At 43.1% G+C, this 21300-nt stretch overlaps 1 protein-coding gene across 1 annotated transcript; it reads left to right on the top strand.

Annotated features, from left to right (window-relative positions):
- Window positions 1-6012: 6012 nt before the first annotated feature.
- klhdc8a (kelch domain containing 8A) lies at window positions 6013-20917 on the top strand (the record flags this gene model as incomplete). Its single annotated transcript, XM_080728613.1, has 7 exons — window positions 6013-6177; window positions 8631-8841; window positions 12010-12174; window positions 14111-14329; window positions 19574-19675; window positions 20068-20216; window positions 20864-20917. 7 exons carry the CDS (start codon window positions 6013-6015, stop codon window positions 20915-20917), a joined length of 1065 nt encoding a protein of 354 aa, XP_080584739.1.
- Window positions 20918-21300: the final 383 nt, after the last annotated feature.

The following is a 21300-nucleotide window of genomic DNA, read 5'->3' as shown; positions in this document are numbered from 1 at the left end:
GTGTACTGCAATCCAGATCTCAGTATCACACCTCTCATATTCTCTGTAAGTTGTCTGTCTCTTGGTCATGTAAAATTCATAACTTTTAGTTCTCAGCGTTCTGAGTCAGTAATACAATATTTCTCAGCTTCACAGAAGTAACTGTGAAGTAACTGTGTGTATTGATTCTCCGGTTTCTAACAGAGGCTTAATTGTTTCCTACATGAGTGGGCTTTATTTTTCTACAATGCTATTTGAACAAGACACTTATTATTGTAGTGTAGGCTAAATAAAATGGTTGTAATGCTGGTCCTTTGTGTGTAACAAAAGTATGGCAGCAGGTGCAGTCGGCCCTAAGGTATTGTTACATTCTATTTCTTCTTCAAACTTGACATGAATGTCACTTTCTCTCAGTGTGGCATCTAAATCCTAAACCTAAATCCCATTGTTCCGATGTGAGATTGTAGTTAGGACTTCTGTGAAATCAGCCACACTGCACGAAGATGGCACAAACTAGAATCTAGTAAAATACATAAGTCTAAGCTTGGAATTCGTTCAATTTGGTGAACTTTGTCCATCTGCTATGTCAGCAAGTGTTCAATGTAGATTCAGAGTGAGTGTTTACAGTATTTCGATGTCCTTAATCCCTTCATCTGTCCAGGAAATGTCTCGGTTTCTCATCATGATCCTTGGTCGCTGTCTTCAGAGTTTCACCTTTATCTGTGATCAGCATAGCCTCTGCTATGCTATAAAGCAACCTTAGGCACGGGCACCAACATTGGCACAGGGAGGGTGATCACTGGCATGTGTGAGAGGGTTTTTATTTTTAAAATCAAGCAATGTTTCAGTAACGGTCAGTAATGAAGTCACCTAATTTACAGCTAATTTCATCCTGCACATAATTCGACATTCATTAAAGCTATACTGTGTAAGTTGCTCAACTTGTGGTCAGTAGCTCTATAGCAAACCTCGGTCGCGTCCGCGTCTTTCGGCCGTTTTTCGGTTCTCACACCCCCGCGTCTGCCTCCACCTCGCCGAGATCTATCTTTTGAGGGGTCCCTGGTTCCTGTGCGTTCAGCCATTCCGGAGATACACTCCTTCACCCATGCTTGATCACCGTGACACACGGGAGACTACAAATATGGCCGCCCTAGCGACCCCACTCCAAGATGCGCTGTGATTGGCCGGCAGTGTATAACCCTCGCTGTGATTGGCCGGTAGTATGATGACGTCATTTTGCTGCGAAATTCTCCCCCCCTCACGGCTCATAGAAAACATATAAAGAGAAGGCTTTTGAAGCTGAAAATAACGGAGTGGGGGTTCTAAAACTTTAGCGATTTAACAGTTAGGACCATTTTAAGATTTGTTTTATAAAAAAAGTTACATGGTATAACTTTAAAACTCTAATGATCATTATAACAATGTCCTGCCAATCAAAATATGTCCGAATGTTTGATGGTGTGTCATTAAAATTTGACACTGACTATCTATAAAATAAAATAAAACGTGGCACTTCATTTAAAAAAGGTTGCTGACCCCTGCTATAAATAGCCTACTTAGCAAGCCCTCCGGTGCTTATGTTAACTTCCTCCAGGTTAACCTGCCAGAAACCATGCTTTAACACCACACATGGACACAACTTTAAGTTTGACAGGTCTGAAAATATGTCATCATTTTTTGTAACATCATGCATGCATATACATGTACCAGAGTGAGCCGTGAATCATCCACATTGGTGTGATTTTAAATACAAATTTACAAAAGTTGGTCTTTATGATTTGAAAGCATCATTCCAAATTCTATTTAACATATTTATACATTTATTTTTTCATTCTAAATAGCCACAGTAGTCAGTCATACTTACATAGTTGTGTTATGTTGAATAAAGAACAATTATGTATTGATAGAAAATATAAGGATTAAAGACAACATAAGGCAATTGCCTGGATACCAGATTATAATAGAGTCCAAATGATTGCCATTTCCCATCTGGACCCAGCGGGTCACTTCAGAAAAAGCTAAGGTATGGCAACATGACTGGTGTGTTGCACGCGCGCCCTCGAGCGCGTGCAAGACACCAGTCATGTTGCCATACCTTAGCAACAGTCACGATTACAGTACATTTTATTATTTTTTCCCTGTAGCCAAGGTATGGCAGCTACCATAGCTTGCCATACCCAATTGACGCCTCTATCTGGACCTCTAGGCAAGGCAAGGTAAATGCAAACATAATAATGTCCGCCTCCCGGCCAGATGGAGGGTAAACAGAATATATGTGAACAAGTATCTATCGAACCTGATAGCATCTATTCAGGTGAGTTTCAGACTGCAGTGTAAAATGGAGAGTGAGTCTGCAGTTCTCACTGAGGGGGAAAAGTTGTCCTTACTCTGAAAGCGGTAGGTAAATCTGTGCCAATAGCATCAATAGCAGAGCTGACCTCAGCCAGATGAAGTTGTTGGAGCCCAAACAGTGCTGATTGTATCAGAGTCATGCAGTGTGAGTGATATTGGAGTCTCCAGGAGACGATTGCCGCATCGTTAAAACCAACCCACTGCGTAAAGGCTGATGAAAGCACATGTTCTTTCAGTTCACCTTCTTTGCCATCTGGACACATAAACATGGACACAGACACACACACACACGCACACACTTTGGCAATGTTTTGAGATGCAGACAGCAGTACGGAGTAACTGGATGGATACTGCAGACTAATTAAACCTCAGTAAACCGGCCCCATGTGAGATAGTCAAACCATAGAGAAAATCGGATGAGAGAGAGAGACGTACACAGAAATAGTACAGAGCCTTTGAAACGCAAACTACGGCTAATCAATTTCAACCCTTCTAAATGTTAGTTTTCATGGCAATAATTGCTGCTCTAAAAATGTACTAATTGCCTTGATCAAATCACAGACTAATGTGTAATGAATTCATTATGTAATAGCTTAAAGGTGGCGCTTACATTGTTGCTAAAACTGTATAAATGATAAGAAGTCTGACCATACTGTACATTTTGTCTGGTAAACACAGTGCTATCATAGTAGCAAATGAAAAGCAAATGAAATGCCTCCAGCAACTGTTCTCTGTGTTATTGTCTAGGAAGAATTACAGCTTCTGTCTCCATATAAATTGTCATTTATTTTCCCCGGTTTGGGAGCATTAGCGCTGCTGAAATATAATTAGCATCCCGGAAACTTTTTAAACTAAGATTAATGTAGTCACACCAGGGTAGGAGTAATTCTCAGATTTCTCAGATTGTGTTCCCTGATTGCAGTAACTTTTGGCTCCATATTAAGAAAACAGTTTTTACTTTAAATCAGTTCTGTATTTTCACTTGGTTATATTTTAAACAAGCTGAAACAAAACACCTGGAAATCAAAATATAACTACCAAAATATAACTTTATAAGCTGCCATGGAGCCCATCATAAACCCTACCACACATACAGGTACAGTTTCTATTTGCTGCTACCGTCACCATAGATCTCCATATACTGTATGCCATACAGTTTTAAAAGGGACAGATGTATAGATATTATACAGTACTAGAAAAAATAGCCTTTAAGCGTTTGGCCACCTCCTACCTGAAAGCCATCCTATACCAATCCGAGCGACTTCCCTCTCAGCATATCACTGCCTCAAGTCCTCGGAGATTTGTACCAACTTTGAAGTTTCGTAGTCGGCTGTTTCTAGAGATACGGTACACGGGACATAGATACACACACACACACACACACACACACACACACACACACACACACACACACACACACACACACACACACACACACACACACACACACACACACACACACACACACACACACACACACACAGGTTGTGTGTGCATTTATAGATACTGTAGATGATCTCTTGACAATTGTGTTTTCCTAGCACTGCTCCCCCCCCCCCCCCCCCCCATATTTGACACAGTAATGTATCTTATGAATCAATATGGCAAAATACAATAAGACACAATATCCTTTGACCAGAACTTTGTCTACACTTTTTTTCAGACAGTTCTGGCATTTGAGGAGTTACAGCAGAGAGAAACTAGACTCCGTAATTAAAAGTTTGGATGAAGAGGCACGCTGATTGTAAATGACTTCAGTGGATGCTGGTGGGCCTACTGTTGATCTCAAGCTGTTCAAGCAGTTAATTAAAAAAAAGAGATGTGGCAAACCAAATCGGTTACAGATTGCAATTAATGTGTTGTGTGAAAGAGAGAAAGCTCGATACTGCCTTGTTAGCAAATGCACGCCTGCCAGGGTCAGCCCTATTGAAAAACAACTCCCCCTTATTTGTTTTCAATCCTTTCTCATAAGCTTTTATTAAAGTCAAACCAAGCGATACGCGATCATGGGCAACGAGAAAAGAAAATCTGTGAACTCCAGAAGGTATGTTTCTATGGTAACCCACCTCGTGCCACACTGAAAAGAGGGAGGGAGAGATACTTGTGAAGGACAGTCTTTTATCTCTTCCCCCCTGTCATTTATTCATCCATCTGCAATACGGTGAAGGGTGTGAAAGGCAGATAAAGCACGAGGAAAGAGAGAGGAATAGAGAGCGGGGAGATGGAAATGTCATTTTTTGAGTAAGGATTTAAAGGATAATCCGGCGAGTTGTTTATCTAGTCAGTCTAGCTGCCAATTGAACAGCGGTCAAAATTCCACGTCATCCTCCTCAGAATCTCTTCCCAAACAAAGAAAATGGAAGTGGAATACAATTTTAACACCATTATACCTGCCTGTCTTCACTGGTGATTATGAACTGGTTTCTCATAGTATGGCACATACGTATGGGTGATTTGGACTTTGATAAGACTGAATTCCATTGATGTTGCATGCAGTATATCTTTCTGGTTGCTTCTTCCCACGTCACTGGCTGACTTCCACCTCCATTCCCTCAGTGTAAAACCAATACGTAGGCAGGAGACAAGGGTTAATGGCAAGAAGCAGAGACAGAGGTGGTGAGTGATGACTGGGGTAAACAACTTATAAGAGAACAGAAACAGTAAATGTCTAGATGGTTGCCTAGCTACAGATATGTTTACTTCTGCTGGCCAACTATTGCATGATAATATGAATGAGGGGCATCCAAACATATAGTTAGACAAACACACATAGAACCAGGACCACACCTTTATCAACTGATTAAAGGACAACTTTGATTTTTTACAACAAGTGTTTATATTTTAGATTGTAATTAGAGAAAAGAAAAGATGAGTGTTAAAATGTTTTCATTTACAGCTTTCTATTGTTTTAGCGATTTTAGTATTTTGATTTCAGTGGTTGGGGGCATGCTTACAAGTGGCTAAATATGTATTTTAAGACACAATAAGCTGGCAATTTCATTGTTACTATTTACACCAGCCCCCATAAGTCACATCTGCCCATGAAAGATTGCGGTGCATCTTGGGAATGGGCTTATTGTGTCTAAAAATACATATTTAGCCACTTAGATGCATGCCCCGAACCTGGGGACATGCATGCAAATCAAAATCGTTAAAATCACTAAAACGATAGAAAGAAGTACATGAAAACATTTTAACACTCATCTTATCTTTTCTATAATGACTGTCTAAAATATGAACCCTTGTTGTAAAAAAAACAAAGTTGTCCTTTAAGTCATAAATGTCGCTTGAGCTTTGACTTTGGCACTGTAAATCACTCACAGTTTGTTAATGCTACACTTTTGTAACCAACCTCTCACATTATGTTTTTTCCCAGGGCCAGTGTGAAGCTGTGAGTTGGTGGACAGACCCAGGGGAAGACTACTTCCCTGGGTCTCTTGCCCACCTCTTCTTCATCCTCACATCTCTCCACCTCCCACCCTGCGAGACCCTGCTCAGACCTCTTCTGAATCCACTCCTACGCTGAAGTTCCCAAGCTCATTTGCAACGTCCACCTGAACTAGCCTGGCTAGACTGGTGCTGGGAACCCTCCATCTGCCCTTCAGACTCCATCAATCAACAACGACCTCCGTCTCTGGTCGCCTTGACCTGCCCTCAGCTGGTGCCCAGCTCCCGGTGACCATGGCAGTGCCCTCAGCGCACGAGTTCCACTGGCAGAGCTTGGCTCGTCTGCCCAGTGGCAGAGTGTACCACACTGTGACTCAGGTGGGGGGTCAGATGTACATGCTGGGGGGCTGCGACGTTGCGGGGAGGCCCTGCCCCTCCCTGGAGCTCTACTCCCCTGAGGTAGGTAACAGGTACACACAGACAGAATGTGACTTTGAGAGTGTAAACTTTTTTGCACTGACTGAGATATTAAACGAGATATTTGTGATGCTGCCCTTTCCACTGATCTGATTTATTTCAAGAAATAATCATGGAACGAGACATAATGATACATTTAATATGACTTGTTTCAAGACCCTTATGAAATCATCCTACAAGTCATTAGGCTAAATCAACTCAATTATTCTGAATATCCTGCCTGAAAAGTCTGACTGAAAATAATATTCACCTGTATAAGCTTGTCAATTTATTTACAGTAGTGACATAACAATTATCATAATTGCTCACTTGATGACAAAAGCAGAATTTAGGCCATCATTGTAATTAAGATTTTTTTTTTTTTTCCTTTTTAATAAACTGCCTAATTTAAGGAAAGTAAACCAGTCAGGTGCTTGGAAGAAGAAATGCTTGATATTCAAATCAGAAAAAAAGAAGGAAGAAATTAGTGTGATATTAAAATCCGAAAAGGGGACAAAAAGCTGCTCTGCATCAGCAAATGTGCTTCCTGCTTTCCATTGAATCATTTAGCAGAAATCTTTACTCAGAGCAGTTAGCAGTTCACAGTGGCTGAGCAGGCAGGGCTGCAGTGTTTTGCCTCACACGTATTCCTCCCTCTCGTACCCAGTGGTGCATTGGTGATATCGTCCTCCGTCATGCACCGGGATCAATTCACCTTTTATTTGCGACGCGTTGTGAGCGACTGAGCGTGTAGATCAGCTATTTTTTGCCAAATGCTCCACTTCAGGATAATGGATTTTGATTATCACGATAATATCGTAAATCGCAATTTCTTTTGTCACAATAATCGTGATATGAAATTTTCATATCATCCCATCCCTAGTCTATTGATATGCATAGTTACAGGCTCGTTTCTTTGTTAAAACAGCCTGTTGTGACACTAAAGCGTTGGTGAGGTGTGAACTTGGGGGGTTAAGGGCATCAATGAACGTCCGTTTGCGTGAGAGGCCTGACCCCCGCTCAGAAAAGATATGGGGCGGCGGGGGTGCGCCAGCGCCACCCCGGACTAATTCAACACTGCTCATACCTGCTGGATAAAATACATCCTCTATTTTAGGGGAAATCAAAGTTTAACTTTCAGGGGTTCATCCAATAATATTTTAACATTATTTGTTATATTATATGGTCACTGTCGGGCAGAAACCTCGTATCTCCAAGTTTCACATTTGTATGTTTTTTCGCAAAGTAAAGCCCTGCTTCATCGTACAAGGCTGTCGCACAAAACGGTGTTGTGTGCTTGTAGATCGGCTGTTTTCACTAGTTTAAATCATTTTTAAAATGATGAATACAAAACAAACGGTTTTAGACATACAAGGTTTCCACCCGACAACGACGATATGTTATGTATGTTAGAAGGATCAACTTCCCACATGTTTCTCTTTGTTTGGGGTTAGGTGATGTGTTTACTCTAGCATGGGTGATGTGATGCTGTACACTGCCTGCCAGCTTTTTACTGACTGGTAATTTGGTTTTGGTTTTTGTTTTGTCTTTTATTGTTTGAAAAATGAAAACTTTTTATAGTTGGTTGAATAGATTTATTGATTCAGCACCACAGTAGCTCTGGTCTCGCCTGGAGAGCAGTCACATCTGCCAGGGACTATGCCTTTCCTCATTGACAAGGTTTACGATGTGTACACTGTAGTAAAGTATTCAAAGAAACAAAGGCAGTTTAATGGTGTTGAAAGAATTATCTCCACAGTGGGAAACATCTTAGAACTTCACCTTTTGGGTAAAATCCACTATTTTGCCCAAAAATTCAATATATGCACCAGATTTCTACTCAAGCAATACTGCCATCTACAGATCCGGTCAATAGAAAATGCTGTTTACCGGACTTGTAGGTAGCAGTATTGAGTGCAAGATGATTAGCCACAGACCTTTTTTCCTCTGAGATGAGAAAAGGCTGGGAACGAAGCTAGCCGCAGTCAGACACAGACAGACAGACAGGAGTGAATACATATCTCCAGCCCATCCTTCAGCCTAGCAGAGATAACAACTGGCAATATCGTCATCACAGATCTACATTATACACCACATATCACCAATGTGCTATTGTACAGGGGTCTTCAACAGCGGGTCCGGGACCCCTAGGTGGTCCTCAGAGTTACTATTAACTATTTTAACCCTAGTGTCCATATTCTGAGAACTTTAGCCAAAAATAGCAGATCTACAAACTCACAACGTCTCGCGCTGTGAGGCGTTGTGAGCTTGTAGATTGGTAAAGTGGTTTGGTGTAGAGGGGGAAAAGAGCAGGATAAGTTGTGGGGGTCCCTGCTTCATCTATCTCAACTAAGGGGCCTGAAAACATTGAAGACCCCTGCTCTATTATATTGTAAATTTGCACCTGCTCTATTCCATAATCGCCATTATTTATTTGATTTTTCCATCATTGTCAGGGTGACCGGTGGATAAGTCTGACTCCCATGCCCACCTCCCGCGCTGGGGCAGCGGTGGCCGTGCTGGGTAAGCAGATCCTAGTGGTGGGAGGGGTAGGAGAGGACCAGAGCCCTCTGAAAGCGGTGGAGATGTACAACACTGAGGAGGGGAGGTGGAGGAAGAGGAGCCCGCTCCGAGAGGCTCTGATGGGGTTGGCCATCACTGTGAAAGGTGGGTACTTCATATCGTATCACTGTTTAATTCCACAATAGCAGTCTTTTTCCCCCCAATTGTAAGTCATAGCTACCGATATTGCCAGATCTAAATAAATGTGGTGATTTATACAGTAGACATAATCCATTGCTTATGGATTATGTGTGTTTGTATATTAATAGGGATATCGAAACATGAACTTTTTTCTACACCAGGATGCATTTGCCCAAATTGCCCCCGTCTGTGTGTCTGTCTGTAGCTAATCTTGCATTCTGCTTGGCCAGCCAGCCAGCATAACTTTCTTGAATATTTCTCATATTTGTCAATGACAACTACGTAAAGTTATTTTTGTGAATTAATAATCACACTACAACTGTCCAACCAGAAGTAGCCAATAGGTTGACTGTTCAAGATTCAAGAAGTTGTATTTGTCCCTGTCTTAGCAGCGACATGTTGTTGAGACTTGTACCACAGATTGTGTCCAAGTACCTTCTCTCATAAATGTCCTGCAGAGCCGAAAGAGAGCATCCAGTAGTACATTCCGCAGACCTCACCACCTTTCGGAGTGGCCGTATACCGGTAGGTCCTGATAGGAGCTCTGCCTATGCCATATGGTCATGCCCCCTGCCAGAATGCGAATGAGTTGTTGGCGAGGTACCGGTAGATGGAGCTTTTTTGACACCTTGAATTTTTTTCAAACTGTCTCATGTGGCACAGATGATGACTCACTTGCTTTGCCACGGCCTCTGTGTGCACAATCTGGGAACCCATCTGCAAAAAAAAAGGAGAAAAATAAAATCAGTCGCAGAGCTCTGAATCTGTCTGGAGAGGTTACTGTGTGCATACTGTTCGTACTCCAGGTCAGGTCCTTGGTGATGTGCCCACCGTGGTACTTGAAGCTATATCCACCCTCTCCACCAGCTCAGCGTTGATCAGTAGAGGTGCGTGTCTCTCTGTATAGAAGTCCACAATCATCTCCTTGGTCTTCCCTAGTGGGGAATGGGGATAATGGTGTTAAAAGCAGAGCTGTAGTCAGTGACACTTCCCAGCATTGTTGTTGTCAAGGTGGGAGAGGGTGGCGTGCAGTAGCTGGGAGATGCGTTATCGAGGTAGCTTGCCATATGGAGTATATATTAATAACTATAGAGTCTCTCTAGAGAATAACAAAGATCTAGCCAATCACAGGCATGAAAATCACCAGCACCAGCCAACGTTAGATTAACACCACAATATAATGTACATTTATAAACATAACAACAACAACACACCCCAAATGGCGCGCATTCAACTCAATTGTTACTTTCCGTTGTGATGTGAAAGTGTCTGTCAAAAGTTATTTTTTCCTTTTTTAATGAACTTCATATCCTTTAATAAATACATGATGTTCTTTCCTCAGTTTTAATGAAATCCTCTGTTTTAATGAGATCATCTGTTTATATGACACACCAAGACAAGTTCTCTCTCACTTTTTAATAAGACATGATCATTTGGCATTTCTCATCTGTACCTCCTGTATAAATTGTAACTCATGAACACACAGGTCTACGGTCTCTTTCCTGAGACTATGCTGACATGGTTTGCAACCTCTCACATACAGCTAAGTACATCTCATCCTACATGTCATAACTTTTCAGTTTTATGTGTGATTCAATTGACACTATGTAGCAATAATATAAATTGAATCAACCCCTAGCTTTCACCTGGCGATCACCCTAGCGTATCACTTCTCTGTTTTTCGTATGGATAGAACAGAAAGGTCCGGAAAATCGATGGCCGGCGCTGGTTTGTTTCATGACGAATGACAACTGGATAATGCATGGGCAATTATAATCCTCTCATGCTACTGTTCTACATGTGGGGAAAAGATTATTGTCATTTGGACAAACGGTACGAAAGTTACAGGAGAATGAAGAAAACCTGCTTCAATGCTGCTTGTGGGCGCTGCCATCTTACCCACCCATGCCTTTACCTCCAGTGGCGCTTTGGCTCCGTCTGTTGGATGTAATGAACTGTTCTGACAGAGGTTCCCCCAAACAGACACAGCTGACTGATCAGCGTGAATCAGACACAGGTGACTCTGAGCAGCGTGACAGAGGGACAGAGTTGGAGGCTTTCACAGTAACTGCGACCTGACGGTCGCAATTACAAACCGAGCCATGATAACTCTCAAAGTCTTTTAATAGGACAAACCTCAAAAAACGTTTCACTTTTTAACACAATAAATGCCTCACCAGTAAGGACTTTGGATGCTTATCAGACCATTAATTCATCTTCCTCACACTGCAATATAAACACAAGGTAAGACAGGATGCAGTAACAACGACAGAAGTTAGGTGATGGAATACAAAGGCAGAACTTTCTGTGCAGAACGCAATGAGTGATGTGGATTGGACTGTTTCAACAGTTCCTGAAATTGGGTACACTTAGTACATCACTATTAGAATGGAAGCATGCGACCTGGTGGAGCTTTGCGCTCTACTGAGCGTACCTCTCTAGTATTTAAATGTAATCTGACAAAAGGAAAAGCAACCTAAAAAAAACTACATGAAAGATTTGGTTGAGTTTTAGCAACAGACTGACTGATGCAAAAACAGATATTATATAGCATTTTGTAAGCCCATAGACACTCATTCATCCATATGCTGTATATTTTTATAATACCGTTTTCGCTGTCAAAGATAAAGGGGAACTATATTACCCATCTCAACACTCCTTTACTTTATGCTATTGTTTAATGCACTGCTTTGTCTTTATTTCATTCTAGATATGCTATTGTGACTTTATGTCTCAGAATTCTAAATTGTTCTCACAGTTGCCTATATCACGTACGTGAGGAGAAAACAGAGAAGGCTGAGATATACAGGAAAAGTCAAAATTGTGAGACAAATTCTGGTCTTTCTAATGTTATTCAGTGGAAATGGGGTTCCCATACCCTCCGGCGATACAATTCTTATGCAGGAAGCATCATTGCTGAGCTCCAGAAGGGGGTCATTTCAGATTCACTGGTTCTCTCTCATTCTCTCTCGCCTTGTCCCTGACAGTATATTATTGCTTATTTAGCTCAAAATCCTGAATGCTAATTTTACCCTGAGAGTGTTTACGGAAACACTGTCTGTCTTACCTTATGTAAATCTGACTGCCTATCTGTCTGTCTGTCTGTCTGGCTGGCTGTGTGTGGGTGTGTAGATGGCCGTGCCCTGGCAGTAGGGGGGATGGGAGCCGACCTGCTCCCTCGTAGCATCCTGCAGCAGTATGACCCGAGGAAGGACATGTGGGCACAACTGCCCCCCATGCCCACTCCCCGCTATGACACCAACGTGAACCTCCTGGGCAACAAAATCTACGTGACAGGTACGGGTAAGGGAGTGATAGTGTGTGTGTGTGTGTGTGTGTGTGTGTGTGTGTGTGTGTGTGTGTGTGTGTGTGTGTGTGTGTGTGTTTGTGTAGGCTTGTGTGTTTGCACTGTGTCAGGGGTAGGCAACCTTTTTGGACACGAGATCGCTTGTGTCTTGAGGCTAGTGAGATCTGCCTTTGCCATACAGAGAAAACCTCTCAAAATCAATAAATGAATAATAAGAAAACCATTATGTCTGGGGGGAAAAAAATAAGAATAAGACAATTTTATATGAATAAAAAAGAGACATTCTGACTAAAGTGAAAGTGTAAAAAATACATTACTTGTGGTGTGACTTTCAAAATACAGATGATAGCACATGATTCTGTCTAGCGCACTGCTTGCTATTCTGTCAAAAGAACTATCATTTATAAATGCATGGAATATGTGTGTGCGTGCGGGCATGCCTGTCTGTCTGTCTGTCTGTCTGTCTGTCTGTCTGTCTGTCTGTCTGTCTGTCTGTCTGTCTGTCTGTCTGTCTGTCTGTCTGTCTGTCTGTCTGTCTGTCTGTCTGTCCGTCTGTCTGTCTGTGTGTCCTTTTTATGCCAAATGTATGGCGAACCCTGATATGATGTCACCAATATGGTGTCACAGGCTGGCCTCCAACTACGTACTATGTATATTGGGTACTACACTAAGTACGCTGACAACGGGTATACCGGTATTGCTTAAATGGAGGGGCATGCATTCCCAAGGGGCGACAGTACACCCTATAAAAGCAAACGTCACTAGACTTCAATATAAAAGGAAAAAGGAAACCAAATAAATCTGTCATGCAGAAAGATAGCATGAAATACAATTTCACATTTGCTGCAATCTAATGCGGCAACACAAAATAGTTTACAAAACTATCTTCTGGGAAAGTTGGGCCACATCAGTAATGCCTGTCAATTCATCCAACTGGAGGGAGAAGCGCACACAGCAATTGATTATCCTTCTTCAGCTGCGCCTCCAAGACATCTGAGAATCCCCTCACATCTCTGGACAACTGAAGGCTGCTGAAGACATCCACGATTTCAGTCCTGTTCTTAAAATGGCCAAACAAATCAGCAGCAGCTGACAGCAACAGCTCCTTCAATGTTATGCCATCCTGAAATGATTTATTGTGTGTAGCAAGAACGTGTTTGATGGCTGCAGTGGGTGCATAATAGCTTTACCAACCTGCTTCATGGAAACAGATTTCTCTGTTGTTTATTGATATTCCATTTCCTTCACCTTTTGGCTGGAAGTGTCTTATCAATGATTTGTCAATGAAGTGTCATAACAAGTTCCCTTTCTTCGCCATCGCTGCGCTGTTGATGAGACAGATACATTTTCCATTTGACATAATGATGAACTAATTACTATCTTCCCATTCTCTGGAAATGGTATGTCTTCTGTCTGTAGATCATCTCTTCCCAAACTAATTATTAATAGTGGCTCGGATCTTTAACTGTAGTTTACGGTAGAAGTAACTGTGTTGCCTACTGTACGGGTAACACACCTGGACAATTCATATACTGGCAGGGCCATTACTATATGGCAGGGCCATTACTATATACATTCACTCCCCTGATATGATTCATTGGGGATCAAGCTGGCATCTGATTAGACGTGCATGGTCAGAATGATTGTTTTGTCTGGGTTTTCAAATAGCTACACAATTGTTTTTGTCTGGGTTTTCAAATAGCTACACAATTGTTTTTGTCTGGGTTTTCAAATGGCTCCACAATCAACGAAAAAGCCTTTCAAAATCGACTGGTTTAAACATTATTGCCCACCCCGGCGGTGTAGGGGTCACATGTTGACGCGTGTGTGTGTTTGTGTTTGTGTGTGTGTGTGTGCGTGCGTGCGTGCGTGCGTGCGTGCGTGCGTGCGTGCGTGCGTGCGTGTGCGTGTTCATACTCTCCACAGGTGGCCGTCAGTGCAAGAAGCCGGTGAAAGCCTTTGAGATGTATGACTCAGAGACTCGCTCCTGGATGGCACTACCCATGATGCCGTGCAAGCGCTTCCACGGGGGCATGGTGTGGGACCCCGCCGGCAGGCTGTGGCTGCTGGGGGGCCTGCGTCAGGGTGGGGTTCATCAGAGCTCCAAGTTCACCAAGAACGTCAACATCTTTGACACAAACCAAGGTGAGAGACTTTAACCACTTAAAGCAACTTAGTAAAAAAAAAAAAAAGGGCCGCTTTTTTCTGTCTACGTCAAATCTCTTTTCCAAAAATAGCTTAATGACGAAAATAGGGATGCTGGGGTTCAAGTGGTTAAGTAGACACGCATGCCGGTGCACGCGCGCACGCACACACACTCGCGCACGCACGCTTCTAAAAGAAGTTCCATTCCTTTCCCTCCTTTCAGCATAATTGCAGATCATTTCGGGTAATGTCTGTGCTTCAACATACCCATCAATGCAGTGCACTTTATCTATCTTCAGCATCAACCTTACCGTGTCTTCTCATATGCTGTTGACAGCTCGCGCTCCTCGCTCTGACACACTGCCATCAAGTACTCACGCGTCGCAACAAATAAAAGTACCAATTAAACTCAACAGGGCTTATTCTCTTGGCACCACAAGTGCTGCTGTGTCCCGCAACCCAGGGAAATTACGTATCTTCCATCCACCAAAACAACAGGTGGACAAATTGAGGAGGGACTGGAGAGAGATGCTGCGAGTGCTGTTCGCAGGGGGAAGAAAATCAATAAGTCATTTCAGACAGAAGGATATTTGCACGTGCGCCTTGGGAATGGCCAATTTTTTTTCTTCTTCTTCCCCCAAATGGAAGCCAAATGAGAGCAGTGTGAATGTCAGTGCTCAACAAATTGTGTGTGTGTGCGTGAAATGAATCCGCACATGACCGCGTGTGTGTGTGTGTGTGTGTGTGTGTGTGTGTGTGTGTGTGTGTGTGTGTGTGTGTGTGTGTGTGTGTGTGTGTGTGTGTGTGTGTGTAAGAGAGGAAAGGCAGAGGGGGCATATAGGACTGACATACATGATCACAAACCCTCAACTGCGTCATATACAGGCGATGCACATTGTACACACTCTGTCTGTCTCACACACACACACACATGCGCGCGCCCTGACACCTGCACGCACGCTGTAGCTGCTGTCCCGATGTAATTTTCGTGGGGATGAGATGGCGGATCTCATCAGGAGGCAGGGATGGGGATGGGGAGCATTTTAAATTACAGCTCCCTGAAGCAGATTGCTTTATTATCTATATTCTACCAATACCTCTCTCTCTTGTGCACACACACACACACACACACACACACACACACACACACACACACACACACACACACACAATCTGCTGTCACTGAGCGATATTCTATTACCATTCCAATCTCATATCTCCAATATTAAGATATGCCCCAGTTAGCTGTATTCCTACAACATTTTAGCATTGTCTGCAGATCGCCATGCAAGACGCAGTGAAAGCCAGATACAAATTGCCGAGAGCAGCAGTGGTCGGAAATTACCGCCGCCCCTAACACAAGGCCCGGCTCTTCAGAGACACTATTATCTCTCTGATTCAATTGCTCTTCTTTATCTCGCTCTGTTTCTATCGCTCCTTCTCTGTTTTTCTCTGTCTTCTTTTTTTTTTACGCCCTCTCCCGCCAGATTTTCTCTCAAGGCGACAACAATGTGTGCAGGCACGCCCGGCACGCTTAACGCCTGCATAAAAGTATGCATTCTACAAAGACAGAAACGCTGTCTTTGTAGGGAACGCCTGTGTAATCCAACCCCCCCCCCCCCCCACATCTCTCTCTCTCTCTCTCTCTCTCTCTCTCTCTCTCCCAGTGGGCCCTGGGGGGATTGGGCTGGGTGTGATGATGTGTTTGAGAACGCTCGCTAAAAAGACCACAGGAGAATGTTGCCGCTTGCCGCCAGGAAAACAATAAAAAACAGAGGCGGACTCTGAATAAGCTGCAGCTTTGGCCAGCTGCGTTCTTTTCTTTTCACAGAGCCTGTCTGTCTGTCTGTCTGTCTGACTGGATGGTAGGGCATTCACGAAGAGTGATTTTTAGTATTCGAATTATTCGACCTCAAAGTATTCGAATAGTCGAATATTCGACAGGACTGGCCAAACTGTCAAATATTAAGTAAGCAAGAGGCGAACATTGTGAAAATACCCGATCTACATGCTCACAACGCCTCGCAGTGCAAGGCGTTGTGAGCATGTAGATCTGCTATTTTCACAATATTTATCTGCGGAACCGAGTCACATTAAATGTAATACCTACAATTCCAAGTGCTTGTCAGGATGGGGGTCCCCAGTTCAAATATGTTTTTTTGGGGGGTCACAGCCTAAAAAGGTTTGAGAACCCTTGGTGAATTGACAAATTCATCCACCAGGGGCATTGACAACAAATTCTTATGACTTACTATCTAGCCAAGCTTTATAAACTATATATTTTTTTAAAGAGAAAACAATCAAAAAATAAAAATAGGTGAATATTCGACTTCGGTGAACAACGTCGAATAGTGACTTTGATATTCGAATATTTGGTGAATGCCCTACTGTCTGACTGGCTGTCTGTCTGTCTGTCTGTCTGTCTGTCTGTCTGTCTGTCTGTCTGTCTGTCTGTCTGTCTGTCTGTCTGTCTGTCTGTCTGTCTGACTGACTGACTGGATGGCTGTCTGTCTGTCTGTCTGTCTGTCTGTCTGTCTGTCTGTCTGTCTGTCTGTCTGTCTGTCTGTCTGACTGGATGGCTGTCTGACTGGATGGCTGTCTGTCTGTCTGTCTGTCTGTCTGTCTGTCTTACTGGATGGGTGGCTGGCTCCTTTTACATCTTGTATCTCTTGACTCTCATCCAGAGATATCGTTCTGTCTGTGTCTCATTCTGTCTATGAGTTTGTGTCTCTCTCTCTCCCTTACTCTCTCGTTCGCACACACTACCTCACTCCCTCCTTCTCTCCCTCCTTTTCTGTTTCTGTCACTCCCCCTCCCTCTCATCCTCTTTTTATTCATGACTCCCCCTCTCTCCCACCTCCACCTCCACCCGTGTCTCTCTCTCTCTCTCTCTCTCTCTCTCTCTCTCTCTCTCTCTCTCTCTCTCTCTCTCTCCCCAGCCCTAATAAAGTTACCTTCCAACCCCCACAGTCACGACACATCAGACCTGGTTTCCCCATCAGATAAATGAGCCTTAGCAACAACAAAGCCAGAATAAAAGAAAAGAATACTAATAATATTAAAAAATCTGTTTGAAAAAGAACTTGGTGTTCTGGCGCAAGCTTCCTCTCTTCTCAGGGGATTCTATATTTCCTTCCTCTTTCTAATGAGAGTCAAGGCCCATTCCCACTGGGCCAGATAACAGATATCTGGAGATATTTCTCCAGATATTTTTCCATTCAAAGTGGATGGTAGATACAGATAAAAAATATATATACCACAGATATTTGCTACAGATACTTTTATCTGTGGCAAAATGTTTTTTTATCTGTATCTACCATCCACTTTGCATGGAGAAATATCTGGAGAAATATCTCCAGATATCTGTTATCTGGCCCAGTGGGAATGGGCCTTTATTCTGTTGTCCTTCTCATGCTCAACTGCAACCTAGTGTCGCACTCCAGGTCCGGGTGTTGATGAAAGGCCACAGCAAATGCCCTGGCTTTTGGAGAAAGAAAGAATGTCATTATATTCAATGTCAAGAGACCGTGGTTAGGACATTTTTAAAGGAAGAGAGAAGGAGACAGATGGGGAGAAGGGACGATATATTGTCATCGCCTGCAAACCCCTCTCTCTTTGTTAGTCCCTGCAGTCTCTGTTCTAACCTTTATGTGATCCTTGTGACCAGGCACGTGTCGTGCACACATATAGACATCAACGGGGGCTTGAGCCTCTGCCCTTTTACTCGTCTGTAACAAAATGTGTCCTCTCCAGACCATGAAGGCGGCATTTACATGGTGAAAGGAATGCAAATGCCCCTCTCCATGTCGTACCCGAAGGCAGCATTCAAGAGAATTGCCTTTTCCTAACTACCCTGAACTTGAATGCAGCATCTTATGTTGAAAGAATTGCCCTCTGTGTAGAAATCTATGCCATACGCCACATCTCCAGTAAACGCTTGATTATGTACTTAAGTGAGCATGTTGTCGCGCACCGAAAATAGACGATCTACAAGCTCACAATGCATTGTGAGCTTGTACTGTAGATCGTCAATTCTTTGCCAAAAGTGCCCCTTTATAAATGTCATCCACTGCCCCTCTAACATTCTCTGCACGTCCCTACTTGTGACAAGTGTGTGTGTGTGTGTGTGTGTGTGTGTGTATGTGTGCGCGCGCGCGTGCGTGCGTGTGCGCGTGTGTGAGAGAGAGAACGTGTGCTGATTGCCCCTGCTTGGTTACTTTGATGTTAGCACAGGTCACGGTAGAGTGTAAAAGGTCGTCTGCCTCATGTCAAACTGAAAGTGAAAAATAGTTGTTGTGCAGACACACATACAGTACACAGTCAGTCACACACACACACACACACACACACACACACACACACACACACAACCACAAACTCACTCACAGACACACGCGCACACAGACACACGTGCATGCAAGGTCCTTAACCATTGAGCCCTAGCATACCTTTTCTGGGGGACGCACATATCAATGCATTGTGAGCTTGTAGATCGGCTATGTTTGGCAAATGCTTGTGTAGTGGGGAAACAAGAACAGACCAAGTACAGAGGCAACTCATGTCTAGAAGAAAGGTAGTTCCACCACCACGCATCAACTGACTCTTTCCTGGTGTCTAGCATGAATAAATAAAAAGGGCATTTAATAGTCTGTAATGCTCCAGTGCCTCATTACTGTTAGCAAGTCATGTCCAGTTTACTAAGAACAGAGGGTTTAAGACTGGTTAACTACTTGAACCCCAGCATCCTTATTCTGGGGGAAACATCAGCCACAAATAGCAGATCTACAAGCTCACTACCCATGGTGTTGCGAAGTGTTGTGAAATTGTAAATCGGCTATTTTTGGCAAAGAGATATAGTGTAGACGGAAACAATGGACCCTTATTTTTTTTATTTTACGCTCTCAAGAGTTAATGATTGTTAAACACCTGCATTAATTAATTTACAAGACGTCTACTCTACACAATTACAGGATGTAGAAGAATTGTTATTTTGATTGACCTGTTATCAGTCCTATGGTACCAGATCAATACAGCATGGAATTGTGTGGACAAAATCCTATCCAGCGATAAAGAAATATTCTACGTTTTGTGTCTGAGAGGCTCATCAAATGGTGGTCCGTGGTTCAAATGCTCCAATAAACAACGGACCTTGATATGAAAAGGGTTGAGAACGAGTGTACTAAACTAGAGGGTTTTAGTGGTTCAGACAGCACACAGCACACACCCACTGGTTTCTCCCCACAGGAGTGTGGTTGAAGTCTGAGGAGACAGTAAACATGAAAACAAAGAGAGCCGACTTTGCTGCAGCCTTCCTCCGCGGTAGAATGGTGGTCGCTGGGGGCCTTGGTAAGTAGTCTACTTTATTTGTATTGGACCTTCTCAAACAGTAGTTACAAAGCACCTCTCAGCGGGGTCCTAACAAATAAGAGTGGAAAAACACATAATAAAACAGTCGTAATACGTAAGGGACCTCACGTTATTGCACAGGCCCAATAAACAACTGCATGCTGCGGCAAATCCAATTGCAAAGTAATGTAGGCTACTCTTCTTGTTTTAGTTTTTTTCTTTTGTGTCTTTATTTTTACATTTTGTGTAACCTTGAAAGGCTTGGAATTAACCTGCAATTAAAGATTCACAGGAAACATTTTCCAACCCATAGTTCAGAAAATGCAGATTTTGACCACATCCCTGTGTGTTTGTGTACGTGTGTGTGTGCGTGCGTGCATGTGCGCGTCCAGGTCATGAACCTTCAGCGCTGGACACGGTGGAGGCCTTCCATCCCCAGAAGAAGAAATGGGAGAGGCTTGCTCCCATGACGGTCCCCCGCTGCTCTGCCTCCTCTATTGTGATCAGAGATCGCCTCCTAGTGGTGGGAGGAGTGAACCAGGTGAAGTATTGTAACTGTCTTATCACCCTGTCCACAGTGAACATTTAAAGGTATTTTGAAGATGTGGTTTTACAGTAACAATGGAATTCTGAATGTATTGGAAGTACTAGCGATGCCCAAATATATCAGTAGATAGTATCAGCCATTTAGTTTGCTATTCGTCTTGTGAAAACATACTGTATGGGCCTCTTAAATCTGACATCATTTTGTAGGCGGAGGAGAACTTCTGGTGCCAACGAGGCACCAGCGCCTGTGAATCTTTTTACTATAACCACATTTTTCTCTCTTTCTTGTTGACAGGAAAGTGGTAGAATTATACTTTAGTTGTTATTTTTGTCTCGGATCTGTTGAAATAGCGAGGGACAAAGCACTGCCCATATTGACAATAAATCTGCTTGGCACCAGCGGGGGGTCTGACTACAAAATGGTGTCACGGATTAAGAAGCCCATAGTTTGAGAGTGACTGTGCACGTAGGGGACTCAGCTTATGTCAGATGTAAGAAGGGGGGCTCCAAGGAAAAAAAGGTTTGCGAATCACTGATCTAGAAGTCTGAGTATTCAAACACTAGCAGCATCTGAATATATACCCAACCCCACCCAGCCCCACTAACATCTGTCCTCTCTCTCTCTCTGTGTGTGTCTGTCAGGTCCCCAGTGCAGCTCATGAGATTCTCTATGTGAAGGAAGAGGAGTATCTATAGGCTCAACCACACAGCACTCAGTCTACAGCAGCCATTCTCAATCTTCTCAAGTTCAAAGACCCTCAGTTTGATATTAGGCCACAGACCCCTATTTGATACGATTTTTATCTATGGTACCCTAATCTACATTGTAAGATCCTCAGTGTTAATTTTAACTCTGAAAGCCAACATGTCAATTTAACAATCTAACAATCTAACTCGACTGTGGAACCCCCTCAAGGATCCCTGCGGGTCCCCGGACCCCGTGCTGAAAACCACTGGTCTACAGGTGTTCCACAGGTGCTGAAGCCTCGCTATACTTTTATACTAGTCATATTGTGATGTTGTTCATTTTCAACTAATAAGGTTTTGGCGTTCAACAACATTTTTATTAGGCTTAAGAG

The sequence above is a fragment of the Nannobrachium achirus genome (assembly GCF_963921795.1).
Source record: "Nannobrachium achirus genome assembly, chromosome: 6".
NCBI classification, from domain to species: domain Eukaryota; kingdom Metazoa; phylum Chordata; class Actinopteri; order Myctophiformes; family Myctophidae; genus Nannobrachium; species Nannobrachium achirus.
This window is presented reverse-complemented; position numbering and strand designations above follow the sequence as displayed.